The sequence below is a fragment of the Acinonyx jubatus genome, chromosome D1 (genome assembly GCF_027475565.1).
Source record: "Acinonyx jubatus isolate Ajub_Pintada_27869175 chromosome D1, VMU_Ajub_asm_v1.0, whole genome shotgun sequence".
Taxonomy (NCBI): domain Eukaryota; kingdom Metazoa; phylum Chordata; class Mammalia; order Carnivora; family Felidae; genus Acinonyx; species Acinonyx jubatus.
The window spans coordinates 91107237-91132688 of NC_069390.1; the positions used below are offsets into that span (position 1 = coordinate 91107237).

The 25452-nt window shown below is 50.5% G+C and overlaps 1 protein-coding gene across 9 annotated transcripts in view; it reads right to left on the bottom strand.

The window, feature by feature from the left end:
• PKNOX2 (PBX/knotted 1 homeobox 2) overlaps positions 1-25452 on the bottom strand; it is a 316244-nt gene that overhangs the window by 4605 nt on the left and 286187 nt on the right. For 8 of the 9 annotated variants that reach the window (XM_027036851.2, XM_053203925.1, XM_015074072.3 and 5 more), the window contains 5 exons: positions 20064-20193; positions 19513-19610; positions 18583-18702; positions 2048-2124; positions 964-1142 (listed from right to left, as the gene is read on the bottom strand). In XM_027036851.2, the coding sequence (XP_026892652.1) occupies positions 964-1142; positions 2048-2124; positions 18583-18702; positions 19513-19610; positions 20064-20193 (604 nt within the window). The remainder of the gene's footprint in view (positions 1-963; positions 1143-2047; positions 2125-18582; positions 18703-19512; positions 19611-20063; positions 20194-25452) is intronic. The other variant, XM_053203928.1, reaches the window with a different exon arrangement.

Consider the following 25452-nt stretch of genomic DNA (forward strand, 5'->3'; position numbering starts at 1 on the left):
GTCAGGCCCAGGAATCTCAGTGTTGGGTAGAGTGGAGTGTGGACTGGCTCAGGGGGTGGTGGACAATTCCCAGGTATGACGGCCCCTGCCCGTGCACTTGTTGGCCACTCCCCGCCTCATCCTTAGCATCCCTAGGCGCTCCTAGTTTCCATTTACTGAGCATCTTCTATGTAAGTACGTTAAATACCTTGACTTTCTAACAGTTCTGCACTGTGGGTGTTATTACCTCCATTCGACAGAGGAGGAAACCGAGTCTCAGACAGTTATTAGCTCAAGGTGCCAGTCAGCCAGGATTTGGGATTCTCTCCTTGGTCAGTCTAGCTCAAAATCTGCTTCTTTCCTCTACGCCTCCCGTGGCAATTGCCCATCGCACGGGAACCTGAACACAACCCTATAGATGCACACGAAGGTATGTACGTGCACACGCACACTTCCACTTCACTTCCCACACAGAGCTGTCTTCACGTGCCAAGCTATAAAATGTCTGGCTTACTGAATTATTCATTGTGCACCAGGCGACCGGCAATTAGAAAAGTGTATATGGAGGGTGTGATGGAGAAGCTGGGAAAACAAAGCTCTTCCTGGCCTCCGTTCACGAGCCAGCTGCCTGCTTCAGTATTTATAGATGGCCCGAGCTCTTGGGGAGCCGTGCAGACACTCATCGGCGCTAAGGAACTTTCGGGAGGGCGTGGGAGGGAGGAGGGGGCTCTGCTGAGCAGTCACGGACTCTGATGACCATGGCCTCCCACTCATCTTTGTGAGGTTGCTTGCGGCTTGTTAAGACATGTGCAAAAACATTCCCTTCTCTCAGGCTTACACACATTCTTTGATGGAGAGCGGGTGGGGCTCATTATGGCGACAGAGCCGCCAGTGCCGCTCAGGCGAGTAGATGTTCAGCCCTTGTGTGTCCAGGAGGCCCGCCCGCCAGCCCCAGTCTAGAGCACACTCATCCCCCGGTCTCACCATCGGGGTTTGTCCCTGGCGCACCGCCCTGCTGCTGCAGCACCCCTGCAGCAATGGAGTTGGGCCAGAATCTTTGGGTGGGCCGGTGCTGCGATTTGATCTTCTTGGCTTTCGGGGCAGGGTCTGGGTTGCTGGCATCAAGCATGGGCTGCAGGATGCGCCTCCGGGCATTGATGAACCTGCCCAGGGGTAAAGGTAGAGACCTGGTTAGTCACCCCTGAATTGTGGTGTGTGTGTGTGTGTGTGTGTGCGCGCACACACATGTGGGCATACGTGCACATATACAGGGAGTGTAGAGCTGCTCCCGGACTTTCAGCTGCTGATCCACCGTATGGAAGACTGGGGTCTGATCTAGGGTGTGAAAGCCCAGCCGGGAGAAGACCCCCGGGCACTGCAAGGCTCACGGGATCACCTGGAGCTTGGTAACCACAAAGCAGCTTGGGAGGAATGCATGAGGAGGGTCAGAAGTCTCTACTCAGGACTGGTCAGGATGGAACAGAGGAAGTAAGAGGCCCCTTAGTCAGAAGCACTAAACTCTGACTTCTCTCCAGAGGGCTCAGGGATCAGATCAGGGGGCCCAACTCTTGGGTCTACTCCCATCCAACCAGACCTCGCTGTCTGAGATTTCCATGACGGCCCAGCCAGACACAGAAGAAGGGGAAAACAGATCCCCATGAGGTCCACAGTCAACTGTCCCTCCCCCTTCCCACTCCCAGCTTTGTAGAATGTTGTAGTTTTTCAGTTTACATAGTTGGTGGGTAGACCAGATGACCACCGGCAGCTCCTCCAGGCTTTGGATGCCTGCATTCCTGTGTGCCTCTGTACTATAGGCGGGGCAGGGTTTTCTATTTTTAGCAAGAAGCCTCCAGTGATGTTCCTGACACAATCTCCCAGCAGAGGGCGCTGAGAAGCCGCAGATGAAGCTCCAGGCGGTTGGGTTGACCCTCGCTTTCCGCTTCTAGGCCAACTGGGAGGACCGCTGTGGTAGCTGGGCTGTGCTGAGCTGTCTCTTTTCCTTGCTGTGCATTCCCCTGCCAAGCAAGTGGCCCTGGATCTGAGAGCCTCTGGGTAGGTGATAACTCACCAGTTATTTACTTGCAGGAGCGTGAGGTTTGTCTGGGCTGCGATCTGCCTCTTCTCATCCTCCGTGGGGTAGGGGTGCTGAAATGAGAAGTAAAGGGCTAATGTGGCGGGGCACCTGGTGGTCCCGGCCCCCTAGACATCATGCCTACATCACAAGCACTACCCTGGTCCAGGCAGCTCAGCGGTTTGGAAGCCCAAACTGGGACAAGAGCAATGTTTGTTTCCCAAAAGCAATGGGACTAAGGCTTGGGAGAGGCTGTCCCCTGACTGTGGCTCCACATTCAGGGCCACCTGGCCTCAGCTCCCCCAGCTCCCCCACAGGGTGGCGGACCAATTGGTTCCCCAAGAGTCAGTACAGTTCAATATTGATAGCTTCCAAGGCACTTTCATATCCTGACTTGGTCTTCACGGCCAACCCCCAGCAGGCAGGTCAAGCATTATTAGTGTTAGGATTGACAACGGCCTATAGGACTATCAGAAGGTGGTAAATGGGTGTATGAACCAATTGAATTTATTTTTATTTATTTATTTTTTAATTTATTATTTTTAAATGTTTATTTATTTTTGACACACACAGAGTGCAAGTGGGGGAGGGGCAGAGAAAAAGGGAGACACAGAATCTGGAGCAGGCTCCAGGCTCTGAGCTGTCAGCATAGAGTCCAACACAGGTCTCGAACTCAGGAGCTGTGAGATCATGACCTGAGCTGAAGTCGGATGCTTAACTGACTGAGTCACCCAGGTGCCCCATCAGTTCACTTTAAATTAACTGGTATTTACTGAATGCCTACTGTGTGCCCAGATTTATGCAGGCATCCCAGGAGACAGAAGATAAATATAATGATAACTCTAGTTGAATAATACTTGGTAACCTGTCAACTGTTTTCATGCACTAAATTTCATTTAATGGAGCATATCACTAAAATTTTATAAGGTCAAGTATTGTTATTCCCACTTGATAGACGGAGAAACTGAGCGACTTCTCCAATGTTCCCCCAATGGTGGCACCAGCCTGGAACTCAGTTCTTTTCATTTTGTTCCAGTCTTCTTGCCCTCACTTCATGCTGCCACTTTGTAAGACTGGGTCTGTGTCTTTGTGGGAGTAAGAAAGTGGTGTCCCGGCACATGTCAGTCCCTGTGCTGTTTACATGTTGGTTTCCCTCTCTTGGATTGTGCTTCATGAAGGCAGAGACCATGTCTTATTAATTTGTCTTATTAATGTATCCCCAGTGCCTTCCACGTGCAAATGACATGCAAATGACTGCTGAGGGAAAGAAAGCAGAGACAAAGCAATAGGTGCGGTGGTTTGGGTAATGGGCACCATAGGAGGTTCGAAGGAGTGATGGGAAGGCTGCACAGGTCACATTAAGAATGGGAAAGTTTGGGGTGGTGGTGGAATAGGGGTCCTTCTGCGTCCCACTTACTGGGTGGGGAGCCACATGGTAACTGGGTCTCTGGGTCTTTGTGTCTTTCCCAGGTCCCCGCACCACACCCCGTACCCAGTAGGCATGCAGTAAATGTGTGATGACTGCCTGGGCGGGTCAGAACTTTGTCCTGAAGTGAAGGGAGATCTGGGGTTGGCGGGGGGGCTCTGTCCAGCCTCCGTAAGCCAGGACCATTTTTCACGATCAGGGTGGCGTTAGAAAGTGGTGCTTGGGCTTTCTGGAGTCCCAGAGGCTGGGACTCAGAGTCTGGCTCTGTCACGACCTGCTATGAGTTCTTAGGCATGTCCCTTAACCCCCCAATCATAAAGTCATCTAACGATTAAACGGAATGATACTCGTCAAGTGCTCTACCGGAGGTGGCTCTTCACACTAGTATTATGGGATGGTGTTGGCAAGGTGCTTAAAGCTGTCTAAGGAATGAGTGTGCGAACAACAACCTTGGAAGCACTCTCATTATCAGCGACAGAGGAAAGCAGTTGGCCTCAGCACCCCCTGACTGAAGCAGTGAGGGTCACGTGTTGTAATTCACACCTCTGACCCTGACCGCCATGCCAGGGCAGCCGTGCCTTGTGATTCATACAACATTAAGATTCTAACAAGCGGGACAACACATCAGCGTCACAGGAGCCAAGTTCATCCTACCTGGGAAGGAACAGAGGGAGGTGGGAGGAGAGACTGCAGGCCTCAGGGGTAGGGGAGCAGGGGCTCTATGCTTCTGACATCTTCTGAGGAAGGGGCAGGGCCCAAGCCCTACTTTCCTGCCCCGTGGAGTTCCAATTCCCCTACTCATGATAAGGAGCCAAGCGGCCTCCCTGTCCACGGCCAGGTGGACTGAGAACACAGCAAACTACGGCATCTTTCCGGCCTTCCCAGGCCGCGCCAGGCCCTTTCCTGCCTTCTTGCCCTTGCACGTGCTGTTCCCTCCACTGCAAAGCTCCTTCTCCCACTTTCCCACTGTGTGTGTTCCTGAGCTTCTGGGAAGACCTGTCACAGATCAGATTCTCTGTGAGGCATTTCCCACCTTCCCGGGGCAGAGATCGTCACCGCTGTTTGAATAACTATATTATCGAATATTATTGAATTCAATAACAAATTCCCACATAGTGGGCATATTCCATCTAGAGGGTATATAGCCCGCCATATGGTCATATGTCTCCCTAAGATACCGAGAGTTGTTCTCAGGCAGGAACCTGGTCTTATCAGACAATGTATCTCCACTGTCCAGCCCGGTAACAGGCAGAGTAGATGTTTGGTGTCTGTGTATGGAACACAGGAGTGAACCAACACAAGAAGGAGATGGCCAACTTGGTTCCTGAGCAGAGCAAGGCTGTTCCTGCCAGCTGGGCCGGTTCATCTGCCCATCAGTGGTGGGGGGCTCCAGCATCTTGGGTGCTGGCAGTGAAAGGTACCTGGCTGTAAGAGCTCACAGCGTAGAGGGAAAAGCTACAGGCACAGGGGGAAGAAACCTCTATTAAAGGGCAGTGTGTTGGTTCCCATTGAGTGGTAAGAGAAGGGTGGGCTGGGCTGGTCAGGGAGGACATCCCGAGGGAGGTGAGACTTCAGTTGGACTTTGAAGAATGGCCAAGCCATTCTAGCAAAGGAGGGGGTCGGCATTTCAGGCAGGGGACTTGCACCAGGATTTACATTTAAGCCAGTCGGATGCAAATCTCTTCCACTATTAAAGACCTCCAGGGCAGGAAATCCTTCAGCCTCTCATGGAAGGATAATGTTTGCTGTCTCTAAGGAGGTTCCTGGTGCAGGCCTCTGTGCTGAGTGGATGTCATAAATCCATAGATTAACATGCTCTCGTGTAACGGAGAGGGTAAGAGGCAGTGTCACGGAAACTGGCTGGCTGTTCTCTTATGGATAAAGATATAAACCTCTCATCCTCCCACATTGCAGGTGCCACCACCCAACCCTCCTGGAACCAGTATCTCAGGAGGCACGTGGTGGAGGCCATGGGGTGAGTGGCAGCTTTGGCTCAGCTCTGGGGACAGGTGTGCCGGCCAGAACATTCCTGGCTCCGCATCTGAGTTCTCATGGGAGCAGTCCAGCTCGGACACGCCTCAGACCAGATGATTCCTGAGGACAGAGTCAAAATAGTCCTGAGCCCTGGACAGACCTCGATTTGGTCAGTGCTACTTTTAGCACAATTGGAAAGGCTCGGGGCCAAGGACGGGAAGAGGAATCAGATGAGATCGTGGTAAGCCATCAAGCCATAGTAGCTGTTCTCTGATCGTTATTTGGAAAAACTCCTTTGGAGCTGGAGAGGGAAGTGGCAGCCGCTTTCTGGAAGTACATAATCCTTCCTTGACAAAGAGATACAGAACGGACCAGAAAATGACAGATCCTTCTCAGGGCCGGCATGGAGGCTTGCACAATTAGGCCGAGCTGCCTGGTGGAAAGGAGCTTGGCCTTTGGAGAGCTCAACTCCTGCACCCAGCACTTACCAGCTATGTGAGCTTGGCAACTTGTTCTAGGTTTTCCATCATTAGCTTCCTTGGTTTAACGTGGAATTAACAAAAGAGTGCGTCCCTCTTGGACTTGGGGGCTGATCTAATGAGATAATGCAGGTAGAGCACGTGCGCTCCAGGGACTCAATCCGTACCATGTAGCGAGACCCCCCCAGACAGCACGGAGTCAACTGTTGAGTCTCCAGGGAAGGGAACGGCAGCATTTACTCAGAGGAGCTGTTTCATGGCGCCACAGCTGCCGTCAGGAAGTCCTTCTGAAATCTGACCTACACTCTTTCCCGCCTCTCTCTGATACCTCGCTTTACGGCCTCCTAACTCAGGTCTCATCTGGCCTAAATTGAAGCTGAAGGCACCTTTCGGTTGGAAGAGTGAGTTCCTCCTGGGGTTCTGGGCCAGAAAGAAGTGTGGCCAGGGATGGTTCATAGGTCCCTGACCACTTCTTGCACCCCGAGACTGTCCTTCCACCTCCTAGCCCGGGCACATAAGCGTGAGGCCGGCCAGTCACCGAGGGACATCACACAGGAAGTGGGAGACTGCCGGTGCCAGTGGCCTTGTGCTGTCAGTGAAGCAGGGCTTGGAGCCAGTTTTCCATCCCCCCTTTCCCGCCATGACTGGCACCGCACTGGTGTCCACCACAGCCCTCTTCCCTTCTCCTTCCTGACCAACCTTGGGCGCGTGCTCTGTGGCAGCCCCAGTTCTGTGGGCGTGGCCTTGCTCTAGGAGGGTCAGATGCCAAGTGAACAGAGGCAGTCAGGATGGTGGGGGTGGGGGTCCCTGAAACAACCCCGTTTCATCACATCGGAGATGCCACCGACGGCGGGGTGCATCCTGATTTCAGAGAGGCTAAGTGGGGGAAAACCTGAGCCTTTTAGAATGAAGAGGAATTTCTCTTTCTACTGTAATTGACCTTGTGCAGACCTTCCTTTCTTCTTTCTCTCCTTTTTACTCCCTTCTCCCTTATAGTTGTACACACACACGGAAAAGTACAAAGAACGAAAACGTATATGGCTTTATATAATATCACAAACACCAGTGTGACCACCACCCGGGTGAAAAAATAGGATGCCACCAGCACCCAAAAGCCCCCTTTGTGCCCCTTTCCAATCACTACCCCCAAAAGATATCGTCCCCAAAGATAACTTGATTTTTATGGTTTTCTTGCTTTCCTTTGTAGTTTTGCTATGTCTCATCCTTAAACATCGTGGTTTACTTTCGCCTGGTTTCTGGACCCTATGTAGATGGAATCAGACAGCATGCAGTATTTCACTCCACAGTAGAGTTGTGAGATTCATGTACGGTTGTTCTGCATAACTATACTGTTCATTTTCATTGCTGTATAGTATTCCCTTGCAAAAAAATCTGCCACCTCCCAGTTCCTCACCCTCCCGCAATCTCAGAATGATCCCCCCTCCCTCTGCTGTCTATTTCAATCCCTCCTTCACGTTGCAACAAGACCGGTCCTTCCTAACCCGACCCGAGTCCCTCATGCCTGCTCGGACTCCTCTCCCATGGGCACCAGCGCTTACCCTTCCCAGGGTTCCATGCGCTACATGGATGATTTCTTAGTTGTCTGTCACCCAAACCAGACATGCTGCCTGTTTTTGAGGAAAGGGACCCCCACCTTTCTTTCCACTCCAACCTCATCCATGCTAAGGAAAATGCCTGGCCCACAGTAAGTGTTCAGTATGTATTTGTGGCCTGGATGATCATAGCAACCTAAAGGGGTAAGTGGTGGTTACCACCCTTCCCTGTGTGTCCTCGAGAGTGAAGAAGAGTGGGAGAGAGTGGGGAGCATCAGGGATTCAGACTTCCCAGGAATTCTAGCTAGACTCAGCCTCCCTTACTTACTCAAAGGGCCGTTCCTTTAAGTGATTGTTCCATGCATGTTTGTGGGGAAAGAGAGGGGGGCTGGGGGCCTTAGGGTCCACGGGGGCGCACCGGCCAGCTTTCTAGAGGAGTCTTGGGGGCAGCATGGTGCAAAGTAGGTAAAACGTGAACTCTAGAGCCAGGCTCTCTTGCTTGGAATCCTGGTCTCTCACCAGCCCAAGACCTTGGGCTTGTGACTTGGGTTCCTCTTCTGTCAACTGGGGGAAAGATTTCCACCTACCCTGAGGTGGTAATAAGGACTGAGTGAGTTACTGTTTGAAAAGTGCTCAGAAAAGTGCCTGGCAGCCTGGCACTCTGTGAGTGTTTGTTAAATCAATCAATCAATCAATCAATCATGAATAAAATCAATCTGCTGCTTGGCACACGTGGTTCCGTCTCTGGGAAAAAGCCACAGGTTGTTTTTTCTGACACATGGCAGGAGCCCCCGGCAGCCCCTTCCGCACACGTAGAGATGTGCTCCTTTTTTTCCAAATGGTTTTATCTCCTGGATCCTGGGACTGCGCCAGTCCCCGTGCACACACGATGGGGTATTTCCCCCGAACGTGGGCCTCAGGCTTCTTGGGGGATGCTGTGAGGTTGTAAATCTCCCCCGGCCATTTTTCAGGTGGCATCTTTGAGAGCTGCAGGCTCCCAAAGGGAGGGTCCTGGGACACAGTGCACGCCAGTGGTCTCTTACCCCCCACCCCCCGTCTTCTCTGATGGGCTCCATCCAGCCCTGCGGCTGCCCAATCTATTGTCAACAAGGTCCCATCTTTAATGGAGACCACCAATCTCACCTCCTCCTCTGGGACTCACTGCTGCGGAAGCAGCCAGTGCGGCCCATGCCCTGGGACTACAGCTGCCCCAGGGCACGCCTCCAACACTCTCTGCCTGTTCTGGGGGAGTTGGAGGGCAGCTTCAACTGTGCCCTCTCCATCCCGCATGAAGGGTGGGTGTGAGAAAACAGTGTCACGTCACTGGCAGGAATCCAAGACCTAATGTTTCTCTGGCACAGAGAGATGAACGTGTCAAGACATGGCTGGCCTGACTTCTTCCAGCTCCTGATGTACCTTCCACTGAAGCTCTACAGGTACAGATGCCTGAGCAGCACGGGACAGACAAGTCATGGCACGACAAAGAGCCACACAGTTCCCCATCCTCCAGGGGAGTGAGTAAGGGGAAAGGAGGATTTCATGCTCATAACACTAGAAGGAGGGGTCACTCTCTTTGGTCAACAATAATCACAGGCCAGACAGGGGGCACTGATGGTCAGTGGGGAGAGAATTCTTACCCGAACAAGTCCTCTTTCTCTTTCTACCCAATCCTAAATCCCAGCCACCCTTCCAGGCCTCGCCCAAGTCCCAGTTCCCCCACTGAACCTTAACTTGGTTCATCAGCATCACCTGCGGGGCTTGTTAAAAACCAACATCTCTGTATTGCACAGAGCCTTCGAAGTTTCTGAGACCAGCTCTCCCACTGGGCAGGAGTCCTTGATGCCAGTGCTCTCAGCGATGCACCCCAACAACTTACAGGTGTGCAGGGATAGTGCCAAGGTGGCTTGGTGGGGTCTAGGGCTGTGGGAGTCCTCTGGCTGGTCTCCAGCTACAAGCAACGTAGTTGGTTTACTGTCATTTTCTGTGTGCACCATCTCGGAAAAGGTGGGGAAACGTGGCTCTGCGGAGCCAATGGACATGGTGCAGCAGCCCTTTGCTCTGATGGTGGAGAAGGTCTTTCTGTTGAACTCAAGTCTTCTCCCTACTCATCCAGAGAGCCTACACTGTCCTCTGAAGTCACACAGGGGCCTCTAGCACTGCCTCTCACTTCATGACAAGAGCTACCCACCACACATGGAATGTCTATAGTTTTTGGTTAACTTTGAATACTTACTCTGTCAAAGTACCTGCCATGTATTCTCATTGAATTTTCTAGGCACCTATAAAACGGGCATCCTTCTTCACATTTCACGCATGAGAAAAACTAAGCCCAGAGGGGTTAAAAAAACTAGCTCCAGGTTATACAAGCAGTGAGTGTCAGAGCCAAGACTCGCACCCCCTGTATCTTTAACCACGTCCACTCCACCTCTGGGCTCGACCATCTGTCAGGCACTGCGCTTTTTAACATATTATTGATCATCTTCACCACAGGCGGGTATTATTGTCTCCACTTTTTGAAGAGGAAATTAACATCAGAGATGCTAGTTGACCTGTTCAAGGTCATATGGCAAGTACAAAATGGAGCTGGGATCAGTCTCAGGCCTGTGTACCTCCAAAACCCTTGTTCCTTATAAGGAGCACATCTTTTCTACAGACCGAACATCCCCAGTCCTCTTAACCAATCATCATATGACACGTTTCCTGTTAGTCATTTGAACAGACCTTTCCCCATCCTGACCGCTCTTCTCTGGACACAACTTGCCAAAGGACCTTTTGAAATGTGATCCTCAGTACTGGACACACTAATCCGGATGTGTCTGACCAACACAGATGGTCAAACTCCTCTCACCTATACTGAGTCCTCCGTTCTCGGACCCCTGGAGTACGTGTGTGTGTGTATGTGTGTTAGCGCTTGATTACATCATGGGTTGACCACTCATGGTTTCTGTGTATACTTTATCCCCCAGTTAAATGATCAGTCCCTTGACTGCGGAAATCATGTCTCATACCTGAAACTTAAGTGTTGGTGGATAGATACGATACTTGGAACTTGGATTACATTTCCCCATAGAATCAAGTTATTTTGTTTTAACAGCTAGCTTTCCAGGCTAGCCCTAAAGGCCGATTTAGTTAAAGATCTGTGTTCTGGTGGAAAGGAGCCCACAGAATTCAGGGACAAACAAGAGATCTCACTGTAATTTCAGGTGGCAGACTAGACCTGAGTAAATTCTGAGATGGTAAGCACAGACTTGGACCTCCTTTCTTTCCCTGCTGGCACTTCTGAGCACCTTTTCTCACCAGCCCCAGGACCCTCGTGTGACCCTGTGGTCAGCTTTTTGAATCTGAGGCCTCTGGCTGCTGGGACTTCAGGGTCAAATCTCCTGAAACTATATTCATGATGATGCAGATAAAACTTTCATCAGATTCTCAAAAGGTCAGGGACCTCAAAGAATCTGCTAGAAACAGAACAATTGCTAGAAACCTTTTCCCTGGCATGCCAGCCTGGTTTGCCTCCTCAAAATACTGTGTTAAAAAATGTCCTATCTTCATTTTCCACCACTAACAAGCATTGGTACTCCTCCCATGAAGTGGATCTTAGCTGAGTGGGAGTAAAACAGCAAGCTTTGGAACTAATTCATACTAAGCTGTGAAGGAATGATGGCGTCCCGGTCTCTCTATAGGCATCTGTTTTTGACAGGGATTGGATACCTTTAAGTGGACATCTGATGAGTGGAATTTCAGATAGTGTGACACAGTTAAAGGAAAAAAGTAGCAGACAAGATATTCTGGAACAAAAATGGTCTTTCTAAGTCCCTCCGATTTTGCTTTTCAAGTTTTCTTACTTTTCCCTACAGATTCCCTAGAAGTGTTAAGATTTCTCTCAGCTCTTTCTGAGACAGGGCAGGTTATGGGGACTCCCGGAGGGAGACGGGCGGCCTTTGCAACAATGGCGGTGTCTGTATCAGGACAAAGTACTGTCACATCTATCATCTTACTCTACCCTCACTACGACGCTGTGAGCTGGATATTGTCATTCCCATTTTAGAGCAGAGGAGACTGAGGCCTGATGGGGTTAAGCAACTTGCCCCAGGTACCCCTGGCTGGGTAGAAGGGGTATGACACTCACATCCAGAACCATGCCCGTTCCATAGACCACGCACTCTTCCTGTTTGTAAGAGACATCACCGTTTTCTAAGTCAGCTGTAGACGGATCCTGTTAGTGGGTCTCTGACAGGGACAGATGTATAATTCCTTGGGGCTTAATACAATGGTAGGCACAGGGAAGGTGGAAAGGCACACGTAGAGTATTTGTTGAGTAACTGAAGATAATGCCAAGGCACAGAAGCTACAGCTGGATTTCATGTCCACACCCTCTCCTTGGTCAGGAGCCCATATGCAGGGCACACGGTGTACCCATGGATGCAGCAGCCTGTTTCACCCAGCGGGGATAAGCCCAGCATGGAAGGTTCCGGTGCTGTGGGTGAGAATAGCTGAGGATATGACAAAGACTCACTAAGATAAGGACGGGCTCGGATCATGTAGAGTATGGGAATGTTCATAGCAGCATTATTCGGAGGCCAAAAAGTGGAAACCACCCAAATGCCTACCAACTGATGAGTGGATAAACAAAATGTGTTCTATCCATACAATGGAATACTGTTCTGCCATAAAACAGAGGAAGCATTGATACGTATTACAATAGGGATGAACCTTGGTTACATTCTGCTGCGTGAAAGAAGCCATACACAGAAGACCACACATTTTATGATTCCATTCATGTAATATCTGAAATAGGCCAATCCTCAGAGAGTGCAAGTGGATTACTGGTTTCTAGGGCCCAGGAGCAGTAGTAGCTAATGGGTACAGAAATTGTTTCAGTGATGAAAATATTCTGGAATTTGTTAGTGGTGATGACTGTATAACTCTAAATATACTAAGCATCTCCAAATTTAGTTAAAAAGGGGGTGAATGATATGGTATATAAATTACAATTAAAAAAAAAAAAACCAACCACCAAGAGAAGTCCGCAGGTACATTTTATGCTCTCAGCTTTTGTGACATCGTCAGACTTCAGACGAGGGCCCCGGAGAAAGGCCCTCCAGCTGCGCATGGCCAGGTGGAAAGGCAGCCACCTGGGACACAGGGTCGGGTGAGATGGCTGTGAGCAGCGCACAACTGTGACCCTGGCTGGATGCCACACTGGTCCTGTGAATGTGATGGATGAAGAAGGGAGAGGAAAGGAAGGGAGGGTGAGGCGGCCTCACTGCGTCTGGAAACTAAGGCTGGCATATAAAAGTCCTGCATCCCACCCCCACCCCCAGGACAGGGCTCTCTGTCTCCACTGAGAGCCTCTGCTCGCAGCTTCTGTTACTTCACCTAGACTTGGCATGGGAGCCCAGAGATGCTGTGGTGTTTCTTGGGCCAATGCAGAGGCAGTGTAGCCTAGTGGGTGACGTATTAGAGCTGCGAGGCACCACAGACCTGGGCTCAAATCCCGTGAGATATTGGGGAATAGGTTCCCTCCTTTGAGTCCAGTTTTGTTATTGGTAAAATGGGGATAACTGGCTGGGTGGATTCAATGAGATGATGTCTGAAGATGCTTCGCATAGATCTGTCCCCCGCCCTGCAGGGGCTGCTGGGGCTTGGTTTCTTCTCTGGGACCGCCCCCCCCCCCCCACAACATGCAGAGAATATTCTATAAAGTGCTTCAATGGCAGCAGCACAGAGAACAGTCATGTTTTGGGTGGAGATGAGCAGAGTGACCCGGCAGGGCCAAGGGTGCTAGGATCTTGAGAACAGGGGGTGGGGGCAGAAGCTGGGCAAGGAGAGCGGAGCCTTTCTCTCCTTCCTCCGTGGAGAGGACCCTCTGCTGGGGTTTCTCCCCCGGCCTGGGTTTGTTATGGAGTGATTGCTTCCAGCAGGGGTCTGGCCTCTTTCAACCAAAAGGCAATAGTAAGAAAATATCACTGGATTCTTTGGGGACCCAATAGCAAGCGGCTAATGGATGAAACCTTCCCAATCTCACTGCAGCCTCACAGCAAAAAAGCTCTGGGGAGAAAGTCCCAGTTCAGGAGCATTCTCTCATCTGAATCTATTTCTGTAGCTGCTAATGCCACACAACAGTGGAAATGACAAGAAGCCTCACACACAGGATGAAAGGAGTCAAAGAATACGAGCTTCTCCCCGAGGGAAAGAAGACAACAGAAAAGACTAGTATTTATGAACAGAAGTTTTAATGAACAATCTCTACTAATCGAGACTGTGGATTTAGCATATGCTCTCCATCTCTTCTGCAACCCAGGTGAACTAATGTCCACATTGTCCTGGATGCTCCAGGTGAACAGGCTACTGTGTAGAATGTTCATTAGACAATAGTATCTGCTTCTCAGGAAGTTGGCAGTGTTTGTATCCAGACTGGTTTACTCCATCTATACATGCTAGTGTAATCATGTGATTTAATTAACTATTCTGTAAACCAATACCATCGAAGTGCAAAAAGAAGGTTATTCTTGCTAAGAAAACTAAGTGGAATGCTTTGGAAAGATTCGAGATTCCGATTTCCTTAAAAATGCCATATAGTTAGGATCGGTGAGGCAAATTTAAGAGGCTGGAATACATAACAAAAGTCTAGAAAGATCCCGTAGCCAGATTACTTCCCAGACAAAGTTCTTATTGATGTTAAATAAGGATGGAATTTATAGATGTTCTACTATAGGAGAGGTCTGTGCTGGTAAAAGTATGACCCTTAATCAGAAAAAGATCTTCCCCCCTCTATCAGGACATTTGCAAACCAATGTGTGTGCATATATTCTACATTAAAATAAAATGTATCTTTTTGTTCTTATTTATTTTTTAATTATTTTTATTTTTATTTTTGAGGGAGACAGTGTGAGTGGGGGAGGGGCAGAGAGAGAGGGAGACAGAGGATCCAAATTGGGCTCTGCACTGACAGCAAACAGCCCCATGTGGGGCTTGAGCTTACAAATGGCGAGATCATGCCCTGGTCCGAAGTTGGAGCCCAGCCGACTGAACCACCCAGGCGCCTCTGAAATGTATCTTTTTAATGGCTGTTCCTTTCTTCAGCCAACTTTTCCAATTAAGCCATCAACAAATGGGTTGTCCCCACTGTACTGGATAGGAGAACGTCTACTGTATATTGAGATCTGTCCTTTTTTATACTTTTTTCTACCCTATTTTCCTAAAACTTGAACATCTACTCTATGCCCATAAGGCATTACCACAGAGTTGTATCTCCCAAGAGCTACAGTCTCAGAGTTGTTCCTCAAAGTGACAATGAAAACAAAGACGGTCTTCGAGTGATCAAATATGTTTGGGGAAATCTTCCAATCATGACCCCTCTTGCACATTCACTAAGAATCAAGAACTGAGCTAATCTTTGTATAACCCAGGTTTTCCCCAACTCATTTAACCTGTCTTGGGAGCAACACCTGTAACATCCTATAAAGGTACACACTTTGGGAAGCAAATCTTTAGGACCCACAGGAGAGATGTAATGTATGATCTCTATCCTGGAGTAATTTACAATTGAGTCAGAGAAAGGAGACATGGAGATTTCACACATACACATATATACGCAGAACAGGCCAGTAACGGTATTCTTCAGTATATTTTTAGGGTCAAAAGATGGCAAAATCAGTAAGTGTTATAGATCAGAACAACAGATCAGCCGTCCACCTCTAATTTGCACAAATTGTGGGCCCGAGGCTCAAAAACTTGCTCTTAGTCCTAGACTAAATCCTTGCACTGTTCTAGAAAGTTCAAAGAGGATTCACATTTCTCAAATGTGACTATGTACCAAGGTTGGCTCTTTATACATGTGATCTCATTTAATTTTTCAAGCATGAGAAATGGGTATTATCTTTTTTCAAAGAAATAGACTCCAAGAGATTGCACAGCTGGGGGCAGGACCTCAGTTCATGCCCCTGTGTGTCTGTCTTGAAAGCCTGTCTTCTTTCTGCTGTGCCCCCCTACCCAGTCTTCATAGCCTCTCCTGAGCTGGGGTTTGGGGGTGTGTGCGTCCACCTGTGTCTGGGTAGCCAGGCTGATCCATGGCCCAGACTGGGCCTGCAGGCGACAGCTGTGCCGTGCTGTGTCGCTAGAGCCTGAACATCTCCCCATCCCTTCCTTCTCCGGTCCAGAGGTTCTGAGTTGTGACTTTTTTAAAGGGCTAGGGGTCACTCCCTTGTCCTCTCCTGATGGCCGCTGTGAGGAAGGCATTAACCGAGGGAGGACTTTGCCAATGTTAAGTGCTTTATTAATAGTATCCGCACTGAGTGCACTAGGAGCTGGAGAGGGTCCAGGGTGGGAGGGTGTGGGGCAGAAAGTCTTACTCATGCTTTTCAGCAAGCCCTCTCAATGGTTCCCAGTTCCTTTTGTAGAGCCGATCTGGGTCTTTCCTCCCCCTCTTTGTGCTCAGTGACTACTCCCCCTCTTCTCCACCTCTACTTTCCCGCCATCCCCAGTCTGGCTGGAAGTGGCCATGGAGTGGAAAGAAACGACCCTAAGCTGTAGAGGGGGGTTCAGCAGGAAGGGGGCAAAAGGGCAGGATGTAAACTGAAGTCCAAGGTCAGAGGGGAGACACAGCCAAGAGGGACAGATAGGGTGACGCTGTAGTCTCAAGACTTAAGTCAGGGGCGATTTGCAAATGGGGTGTGGCAGGTAGCTGAAGCAGGAGCCCGCAGGGGTCAGTGCAGGTGCTGGCCTGGGCGCTTGGGCAGGGGAAATGGTATTGCAGCCTCCTCTCCCCTCCTATGCTTGCCTTTTCTCCCCCTCAGGGATGATATTGCAGGTATGTTCACATCAGTCTTCAAAAATGCATGGGGTGGGGGAGGCAGGGAAGGAAGGACAGGGAACTAATGTGTATTAAGCCCCTCAGTGTGCCAGGATCTTGGCAATTATTCCGTTGCTTCTTCGTCATCTTCACAAGAGGTGAGTGTGTCCAGGTTACAGAGTAAGAGGTAGAGTCTAGATCTGAGCTCAGGTTTGGCTCCCTCAAACGCCCATGAGCTTCAACCACGCTCATAGTGTAGAGTTACACATCACTGGGCCACAACGTGTGGAGCCAGCTCTGGACCCGTGGCAGGGTGGGGATGGGAGAGGGACGGCTGTCCCCATGCTGGGTATGATGGGCCAGGGCACAGAAATGGATCGTTCCCAGGGAGCCCCTCTTCCCACAGGTGGGGCTGGGAGTTGTAGCATGGACACAGGGCTCACAGGGCCACCGGGGCTCCCTGATGGTGTGGAAAACCAGGACACGCAAGAGGCCTGGGCATCCCCACCACCGTCTTCGGCTAGTGAGTCAGAGCTGCTGCCAGGAGGCCTGAGGGAAGCCTCCATACCTGGCCCTGCTCCTGGCTTCAACACTAAGTTCCTGGAGTCTCTCCAACCTCCTCTCCTCACCTTGACCCATAGCCTTCCAACCCCGTCTCTCCAAATTAGGTTCCTGGTTGTTCTCTAGGTGGTGCTTCCAAATTTTGCTTCCTCAGCTTTCACTGGGGTGGCCCCAAGACCTTAGAGCTGGGGGCTGGCCATGTGAGGGGAGAGGCAGAGCTCCAGCCCCTCACTGGTCACCGTTGAACAATTCTTCCTGTTCATTGGGCGTGTGGGCCCAGCACTTCCAGGGCAGGGTCCCTAAGATGCCCATATCTGGGAATGATGGCCCAGGCTTGGGCTTCATGGCTTCTGGAGGTACTCTTACTTCAAATTTTTTTTTTTTAATATTTATTCAGTTTTTGAGAGACAGAGCATGAGTGGGGGAGGGGCAGAGAGAGAGGGAGACACAGAATCCGAAGCAGGCTCCAGGCTCTGTGCTGTCAGCACAGAGCCCGACGAGGGGCTTGAACCCACAAACCGCGAGATCATGACCTGAGCCGTTAACTGACCGAGCCACCCAGGCGCTCCGAGGCATTTCAAATGAAGGGTTGCTGATTGACCGACTGACTAATTCCCATGATCCCTTTGATTCCTCTCCTCTCTGAAGAAAGACTTTCCCTCACTCCCCGTTCTTTCCCACACTTCACAGGCCAAGACAGTCCTTGGTATTTGTTTGCTTCTGTCTGTCTTTGTACTGCCAGGCCAAGACCTCGCAGACTCCCGCCAGTTTGCTGGTGCGTCCAGAATCTACCCTCCCACTCTGGTGCGCACATGTGTGTGCATGCACACACACACACGCACACAAACGCACAAACACACACACATACACAAACACACACACAAACATACACACACATGTGCACAAACATACACACACACACGCATGCACACACATCCTACACAGGCAGCCCAGACATGGCCATTGGTCTTCATTTATTGCTACAACTTTTGAATGATGCTAGGGGATTATAGTTTCAAATTCATTCCTGACATTCAACCGAAGTCCTATCTGCTGCTACTAACAATGTATACAGCACACAACTGCCATCACGTTAGTGCACACAGCAGGCTCTCTATAGACATTACATTGAAACCCAAGGCTGTGTTGCCATTTTATGGAAGCAACCATAGAGGCTTATGAAGGCAGTTGTTACGTAAGGAAGGAGATTTCTCCCTGGGCTGTTCCCTCCAGACTCGATGGTCACAGCCACCACTCCCCAGCACCGTGCCTCATTGGTCTGACCAGAGGGACAGGGAAAAGGGACACACATACACTGCTACCCCAGTGGTGAGGACTCCGGGAAACAGAAGAGCATGAGCTGAGAATCATCATTTTCTTCCATGGGAGAAGGGCAGGGGTGTGCGTGGCCACCTGTAGCAACCACAGCCCTGACCCCGTGGAATCTCACCGCCTTCATGAGACACTTTCCCAGTCCTTAGTTCTCTTCAGAACATGTCTATCCCCATTCCCTCATTTGATGTCACGCTTTTTCATGTCAGTAGCAAGCACTAGAGAGAGTGTCCCAGCTTTAGGCCCCACTAAATCCTCCCATCTGACCCGGTCTCTGGAAGATGAGATCTCTATCAGAGAGTCTCTCTCTGGGGCCACACCCTGTGCAGATCTGGGGACGACAGCAGAGTCTGACCCTGGGGGAGTTATTCATGCCCCATGCTGCAACTCCACACCCCCAATATACACACACTCACCATGAGATGTTGGAAGAGCCAAGAACGCATTATATTGGTGGCATGCTTGGGCAAGACTCCTCGTTTGTTCTTGGACTTCTTATCCTCATTGTCCAGGAGGGAGGTGAGGTCAAGGTTAACCTTCAGGGCACGTGGAGAAAAAATCAGCATCAGCAGGCTGGCGGGCCAGCAGCTAGGGACCTGTTGCTATAGTGACAGCAGGCTCTCGCTGCCAACCCCCTTTTGCAACTCATTCTTAGGGCCCTGGGGAGGTCACCTTTCCTGTCACCGTGCACCAGCCCCTCAGAGAATGGGAGACAGGAAGAAGAAGAAACAGGAAGAGGAGTGGAGAAGGAGATGAGAGAGGACACAGAGGAAATAGGGACATGTGGAGGGTATAGGAGAGACAAATTTGCCAGAAACCATCTACTAGTTATTAGCATCTCTAGGGTACTTCACAGTTTGCAAAGCACCTTCCTACCTATTATCATGGTCAGCACTCACAGAGCCCTGCAGGTTGGGAGGTCTCTGTGCAGCTGGTGTGAATCCCCCTTCTGTGGATAAGAACTCCAAGACTCAGAGAGGTCGGGCGACTCATCCAAGATGACAGAGCTAATGTCACATCTCAGGCCTGACCTCAGATCCTCTTACTCCCCGCCACTTGTGTGTGTGCTCTATCCCACTGAGCTACAGAGTGGCTCGAGGTGGAGACCAGGAATAGGAGGTGGAAGATCCTTTGAGTGAAATCCCAGGTAGTGAAATCCCAGGAGTTGATAAAGCCTTTCCAACACCCGGCTTCTGATCTGTGAACTGGGGGTAACTGACCCCTCTTGGAGGAATAATAAGGATGAGATGAGCTACTTGTGTAAAGCGCCCAGCACATGGTAAACAATTACGGCTGCCCTCCCCCATACCCATGCCCAAGTGCATGCCCTATGCACACACACTCACCTGTGTGTTCTGGATCTGGATGGCTCCCTGGGGGATTGCTTGGGTGACCACCTGACCCTGGGAGGTTACCATGGTAACCGGCTGGTATAAGGCTCCACCTGAGGAGACAACCAGTTTTTGGGTCCCCTGCCATGGGGGTGGGTAGGAGTGAGGGCAAGCAGGATTTCCAAATCACTTGGCACTCCTATGCAAACACCCTCTATTCTGGAGGCATTCAGCCCCTATTGTGGGGGTGGGTGGGATGGGAACAGGGTCCAGAGAGCAGAGCCTCTGGTGGGAACTGTTTGGGGGAAGGGACAATAGCTTTATTTGGTTTTGAGGGGCTCATGAGACTCTGACCCAAATTTGTTCTGAACCATCACAATCAGGTCTTGGTGCTAAGCATCTATAAATTTATAGAGCATTTTAGTCAAGGAATCGAGCTAGGAGCCCCTACTTGGCAGGGGACACCCCTTCCCATTTCCTAAGATAGTTCCTACAGTACCCTGCCCCCCACCTTGGGGCACCCCATTTTCCTCCCAGGAGTGTTCCCCACAATCCCCTGCACCAACCTGACACCACTTGGGAGTTGACGGTTGTCATGGCGATGTTGCCCTGCTGGAGCGCTGAGGCTGGGACCACAATCCCCTGGGGGTTATTGGAGACTCCAGACATGGAATTGGGGGAATTCTGCAGGAGGTCCTGGCAGTAAGGGAGGTGTGTGGTTTGTGACAATGTCACTAAATGCTTAGATGCCACAACCCCAAATTCCTCCTCCCCTTTTCTTCCTTCTTGCCTGCCCTCCTCCCTTCCTCCTGCTCCTCCCAGGACCCAAATCTGACAGACAATTCTTATGGCCTCCTAGAAGGGGTGAATAAGAAGGCTCAATATTAAAAACCAACCAACCAGTCAGCCAACCAACCAACCAACCAACCAACAATATTTACCCACTTAGCCATTCCATTCTTCTGAAACTTGAGACATAAATTATCTCGTAAACCAGTGGTCCCCACTTCGGCTTCACTTGGGAATTTCCAATATTGATGCCCGAGTTCCAACCCCAGAGATTCTAATTTAATTGATTGGGGGTGTGGTTGGGGCTTTGGCATTTTAAAAACTCCCCAAGTAGTTCTAATGTGTGGCCAGGGCTGAGGACCAGGCTTTATCTGCTTACCACCTCTTCACCCTTCACACTGTTGTCTACAGATGCCTTCCCTGACACTGTCTTCCCCCAGAACCTCGCTTCCTCACCTACCTATGATGACATTTTTTTATTGCACCAAGCTCCACACATAAGTGGCCTCCAATGTTTTATCTTTGTAACCTGAGCACCTAGCTCAGGTGCCTGGCACACAGTGGCTACTAAAATACTTGTTAAATCATAAGAAAAGACAGCCACCCTAGTCTCTTTATAACCTGCCTCCTAAGGGCATCTCATAGGAGCCTCAACCTCAGCCACCCGTCTGCACATTTCATCGATTCCTTCCTTTACCTCCAGCTCACAACACCGAATCCCACTGCAAACAGAGTCTCCCTTTGCCCCGTGCTATCAACATGCCAGCCCCCATTTTCCCCGTAAACAATCCTTCCAGTTTGTTTTTGCAGTAGCCAAAGCAGATAAGAAGACCATTTTTCTCCCTGGCACTCCGGTCACCTCGTCATTGCCATGTAACAGCTGGGCAAGGAAGTCCTTGGATGCTGAGGGACTCCGCTTGCCTCGCACGAAGGCTGCAATAAGTCCTCCCTGCTTGCCTGCTCGGTGTGGGGAGAACTTGTGAGGAAGGATTTGGGTGTGTGAGAGGCTGGGGTGTCTAGGCTTTATTTGGAGAAAGCAAGAAAGGTGGCCAACGAGATGCAGCAAAAGGAGTTGTACGAGACCTGCATGGGTCTCCGAGCTCCTCTGACCATAGTTCCTCATCTGACGACAGGGCTTGAACCAGGTGACCCATCTGATGGCTGTCTAGGGCTGACACTCTCATGCTCAAAGCCTGGAGTCACAGGGCATGAGCTATAAGAATTTACACAGGTAAACAGTCAAGAAAATAGACTAAATCAGGGGGGAAAAAAGGCCCCTACCTTCCTAGCTTTTGTTTCAGGACTGGGAGAAGCTTGGGTCTTCAGCCTCCAGGGAAGGTCTAGAGGTTCTTTGAGCCAAACTCTTGGCCTCCTCACTCAAGCAATTCAAATCTAACACTGAGTCGGACCTTCAGAAGCCTAAAGAAGATTTCTTAAAAGCCACATATTCCAACTCCCTGAGGAAAAATAAGGAACTGAGGCTTATAAACCCAAGTGACTCACCCAAGACCCCCAGCTGGTTCGCAGCAATGGGACTAGAACACAGCCCTCCTTCATCCACAAATATTGAACACCTACCTTGTCCCAAGAACTGGGCTATGAGGTGCTCCTGGAATCACAGGGGTTCAGCACATAGTTACTGGAGGCAAGGTGAACAGGTAAAACAATCAAACCCCGGAAGTACAGAGGCAGCATGGGCCCCAGAGGAAAGATGAGAGACTTGGGAGTCAGCAAATGATGGCCCTTCTGTGAGCCTCAGTCTCATTCATAAAATGTGTCTGGCCCAGTGCTGACATCCAGGAGCCCTCAAAGCCTGTTTTCAGCTATGTGTCCATCTAAGGTCGATCCTGCCCTCGTTCCCAATACCCCGGCCAACAAGTCTCATAGGATGTAAACCAATGCTGATGTTATTTGAAGCTGAGGTGAAGTTGGAAGGTACAATGAATAGAAGAGGGCGTCCCTCCCTGCCTCTCCCCCTAAAACTGATGGAAATGACTTGTCAATAATCTCTTGTCGGGAATCATTCATGCCACGGTGCTCCTCATGGGTAAAGGTATTTGGGAATTTCACACATAAAAAGTTGTCCCAGACTTTCTTTTCCCCCAAAAAAGTATCCAGCAAGGTTAGGGAAACACAAGCAAAATCAGTAAAATAAATACAAGATGTGTATTTTGGGATTCAACCAGCACACATACTTGCTTGCCAGAGGCAGAAGGGTGAGGAGCCTGGATGCTTCACCTGCTTATTCAAGCTCTGGCTGGTTCTCTGCCCTGTGGTTTTGCTAGCCTCCATGCCAGGTTCTGAGTTTGGGTAACTAAAGGCAATTTGCCTTATGCATGAGATCAGACTCTTCTCTTTCCTACTCTTTCCTCCTACTCTGGGGTCGCTGGCTGGGACGTGCCCAGAGGCAGCCAAGTGATATCAGCAAAGGAATGGAATGTAGAGCTTCAGGGACAGAGATCATGGGCAGGGCCATGGCTGGCCATGTCTTAGCTGGGCAAAAAAAAGAGGAAGCAAAATCTGGCATCGCTGAGGTGTGGGGGAATAACATCCACCCCTTACATTTGTAAATACGAGCTGTTTCACAAACCTGCCAGAGCCCTGGAGAGTTTTTAAAGACACAGATTCTCAGCATCATTGAATCAGACCCTCAGCAATCTGTATATTTAGAAACCTGCCTCAGCTGGTCCCAGAGATCAGTGGGTCTGAGACTACCTCTTCGTTGCACGTATCGAATATTAGCAATGCTTTCACCATGCTATTTCATTTTAATCTCCCCACTACGATGATGTCATCGGGAGAGAGATTATTCTATTTGTCTGAAGAGGAACTGAGGTCCAGAGAACCAAAGTGAATTCCTGGAGTCACAGCTGTGCCTCGCATGCGGGTCCTTCGGCTCTTGCGCTGATGCTCAGAGAGAGAGAGATGTGCCTTGGAATCAGACATCCAGGCTTGACAGAAGCAAGGTTCCTGGCACATTTGAACACCCAATAAATCATTTTCCACTTCCTTTGGCTAACGCTACTCACCCGGGGAGCTGGGCTTGGCATAGTCAGGATTTAAAACCTGTCCTAGAAGGTCCCTAGAGCCACTTGGGTTCTTAGCAGCAGTGGAGATTCATCTGGGACTGCAGACCTAGTCACAGTGACCGGTTCTTGCCACATGCCCGGCTCATTCCTGCCTAAGACGTTCCCGGGCCCAGGCCAAGCTCCAGAGCTGGAGCTGCGTCCCTGTCTTGGACGAGCTCTGTGACCTGACTGCAGCCATTTCAGGTCAAGCCCAAGGTCTGGCTCTCTGGAGCCTTTGTCTATGGAGACAAGGGGGCTCTGAAGCCCTGGGAATGGTCTATGGTCTTTTCTGAGGAGGGGGCTACTACGTGAGCAGAGGAAGCCCCTTGGGGAGAAGATGTTGGCTAAGCACACAGTATTTTCATCTTGACAGCTTCCTCTTGGGACTTATCAGACTCCAAACCAGGTGGATGATGTGTCTGGACCCAAATAGAGCTGTGTCCTTCTTAGCGCCCAAAAAAGAGGTGAGGAGCACATGTGGTACAGTTTTCGTGACATTCTTCCGCATCCAGAGTCCCCCATCCCTGCCCAAACTGTCCAGGAGCCAGGGGCTCAGAGCTGGTTGTCTAGGTCAAGAGCTCTGCCTTGTCCCACCAGGAACATGTCTGTGGTGTCTCCCAGCCTCGGAAAGTTGCCAGAAGCCTGGCTTCCCTGGTTGGAGCCATCCCATCTAACTGGGAAGCGTGCGGTCTCCTACTTTCTAGCAGTAGGACGTGCTTTCAGAGTACGAAATAGGCCCCAAAGCTGAAAATGTCCATAGAGTTTCCTGGGAATGCAGTGGCAGGGCCTGGACCAGGTGACCCACGACTTGGATGGAAACTCACGAGCTGGGCTCTGCAGGCCTCCCCAGAAGCTGTCCCACTGCTGATTCTCGCGTGCTGTTTCCCTGAGACACAGAGAGGCACAGAGCCTCTCAGGAGCAGGCACAGCAAGGTTAGGGGAGCAGCTTTAGATGGGCTGACAGCTTGCGCCTCCTATCCCCACCCGGGGACAAGCTGCAAAGCCTTTGCCGCCTGGGGCCGTCGGCCACTCTTTCTGCGCCACGGTGTTCACTGTGGTGAGTTTTACTCCAAATCTCATTTGGGAACAAAAAAAAGATGATTTGTGCAAAAGGAAACCTTACTGAAGAAAAAGTGAAAGTCTCTGGGATTACTCTTGGAAGTAGAGGGTGGGAGGGTGGGGTGTGACCTGACAATGTGTGACCTGACAATGACTGAACTCTGACTTCAGGGTCTGCTGTTGGCCTAGGAGGAGCCAGGTCAGTCCCTGGAGCCACGGGTCTTCACTGTTAACGGGGAAAGGGCTTATGTTTACCCGGGGAGACTTAACTTCCACTGAAGGAAGAAATTCCTGGAATAAACTGTGTTGGGAGGAAGAAAGGAAGGAGTGAAGGAAAAAAACGATAGAAAAACTGTCCTTTAAGTTATTTTGAAACAGCCAGAATGTTTATCTTACAAGGATGCCTGTAAAGCAGGGGATTCGAACTGGATGACGCTGCAAAGGTCTTTCCAGCTGAGGATTTTAGAGAAACCAGTGCTGTTCCCTAGGAATGTGTGGGTGGGGGTAAGCAGATGGCGGTGGGCTGGGGGGGCACTGTCTCCCACTCTACCCCACCCCAGCTGTCTGCCATCCACCCCCAGGCCACTAGGGGTCTCTGCTGATCCACCAGCTCAGATCACACTCCCCACAACTTCCCAAACCTCCCAGGAGGGCAGGTCTGTGGGCTAACTGGCCTGGGCTAGGGGGTGGGGACTTGGTTCTGGGCGCCACATTTCTGCAGGAAAGCTTGTCTTGACTCATCCTGGGTATGCCCATGGCCCATTCTCTTGACTCCTTCAATGCTTCCTGTTGGCCTGATATCGTGGACATATAGCATAATGGTGCTCTTTCTGTGTCCTCTTTCCCTGGCCTTCATTGCAGATCTTTTGAGGGAAAGAGGGATCTTTCCTTGAATTCCCCCCAACTGCCTACCACAGTGTTGGGTGCATGACAGATGCTCAATAAACACATGGCCTGACTGGGCTTTGGCCTGGGATGGGGTGTGTGTGTGTGTGTGTGTGTGTGTGTGTGTGTGTGTGTGTGCATGCGCCCTAGGCGG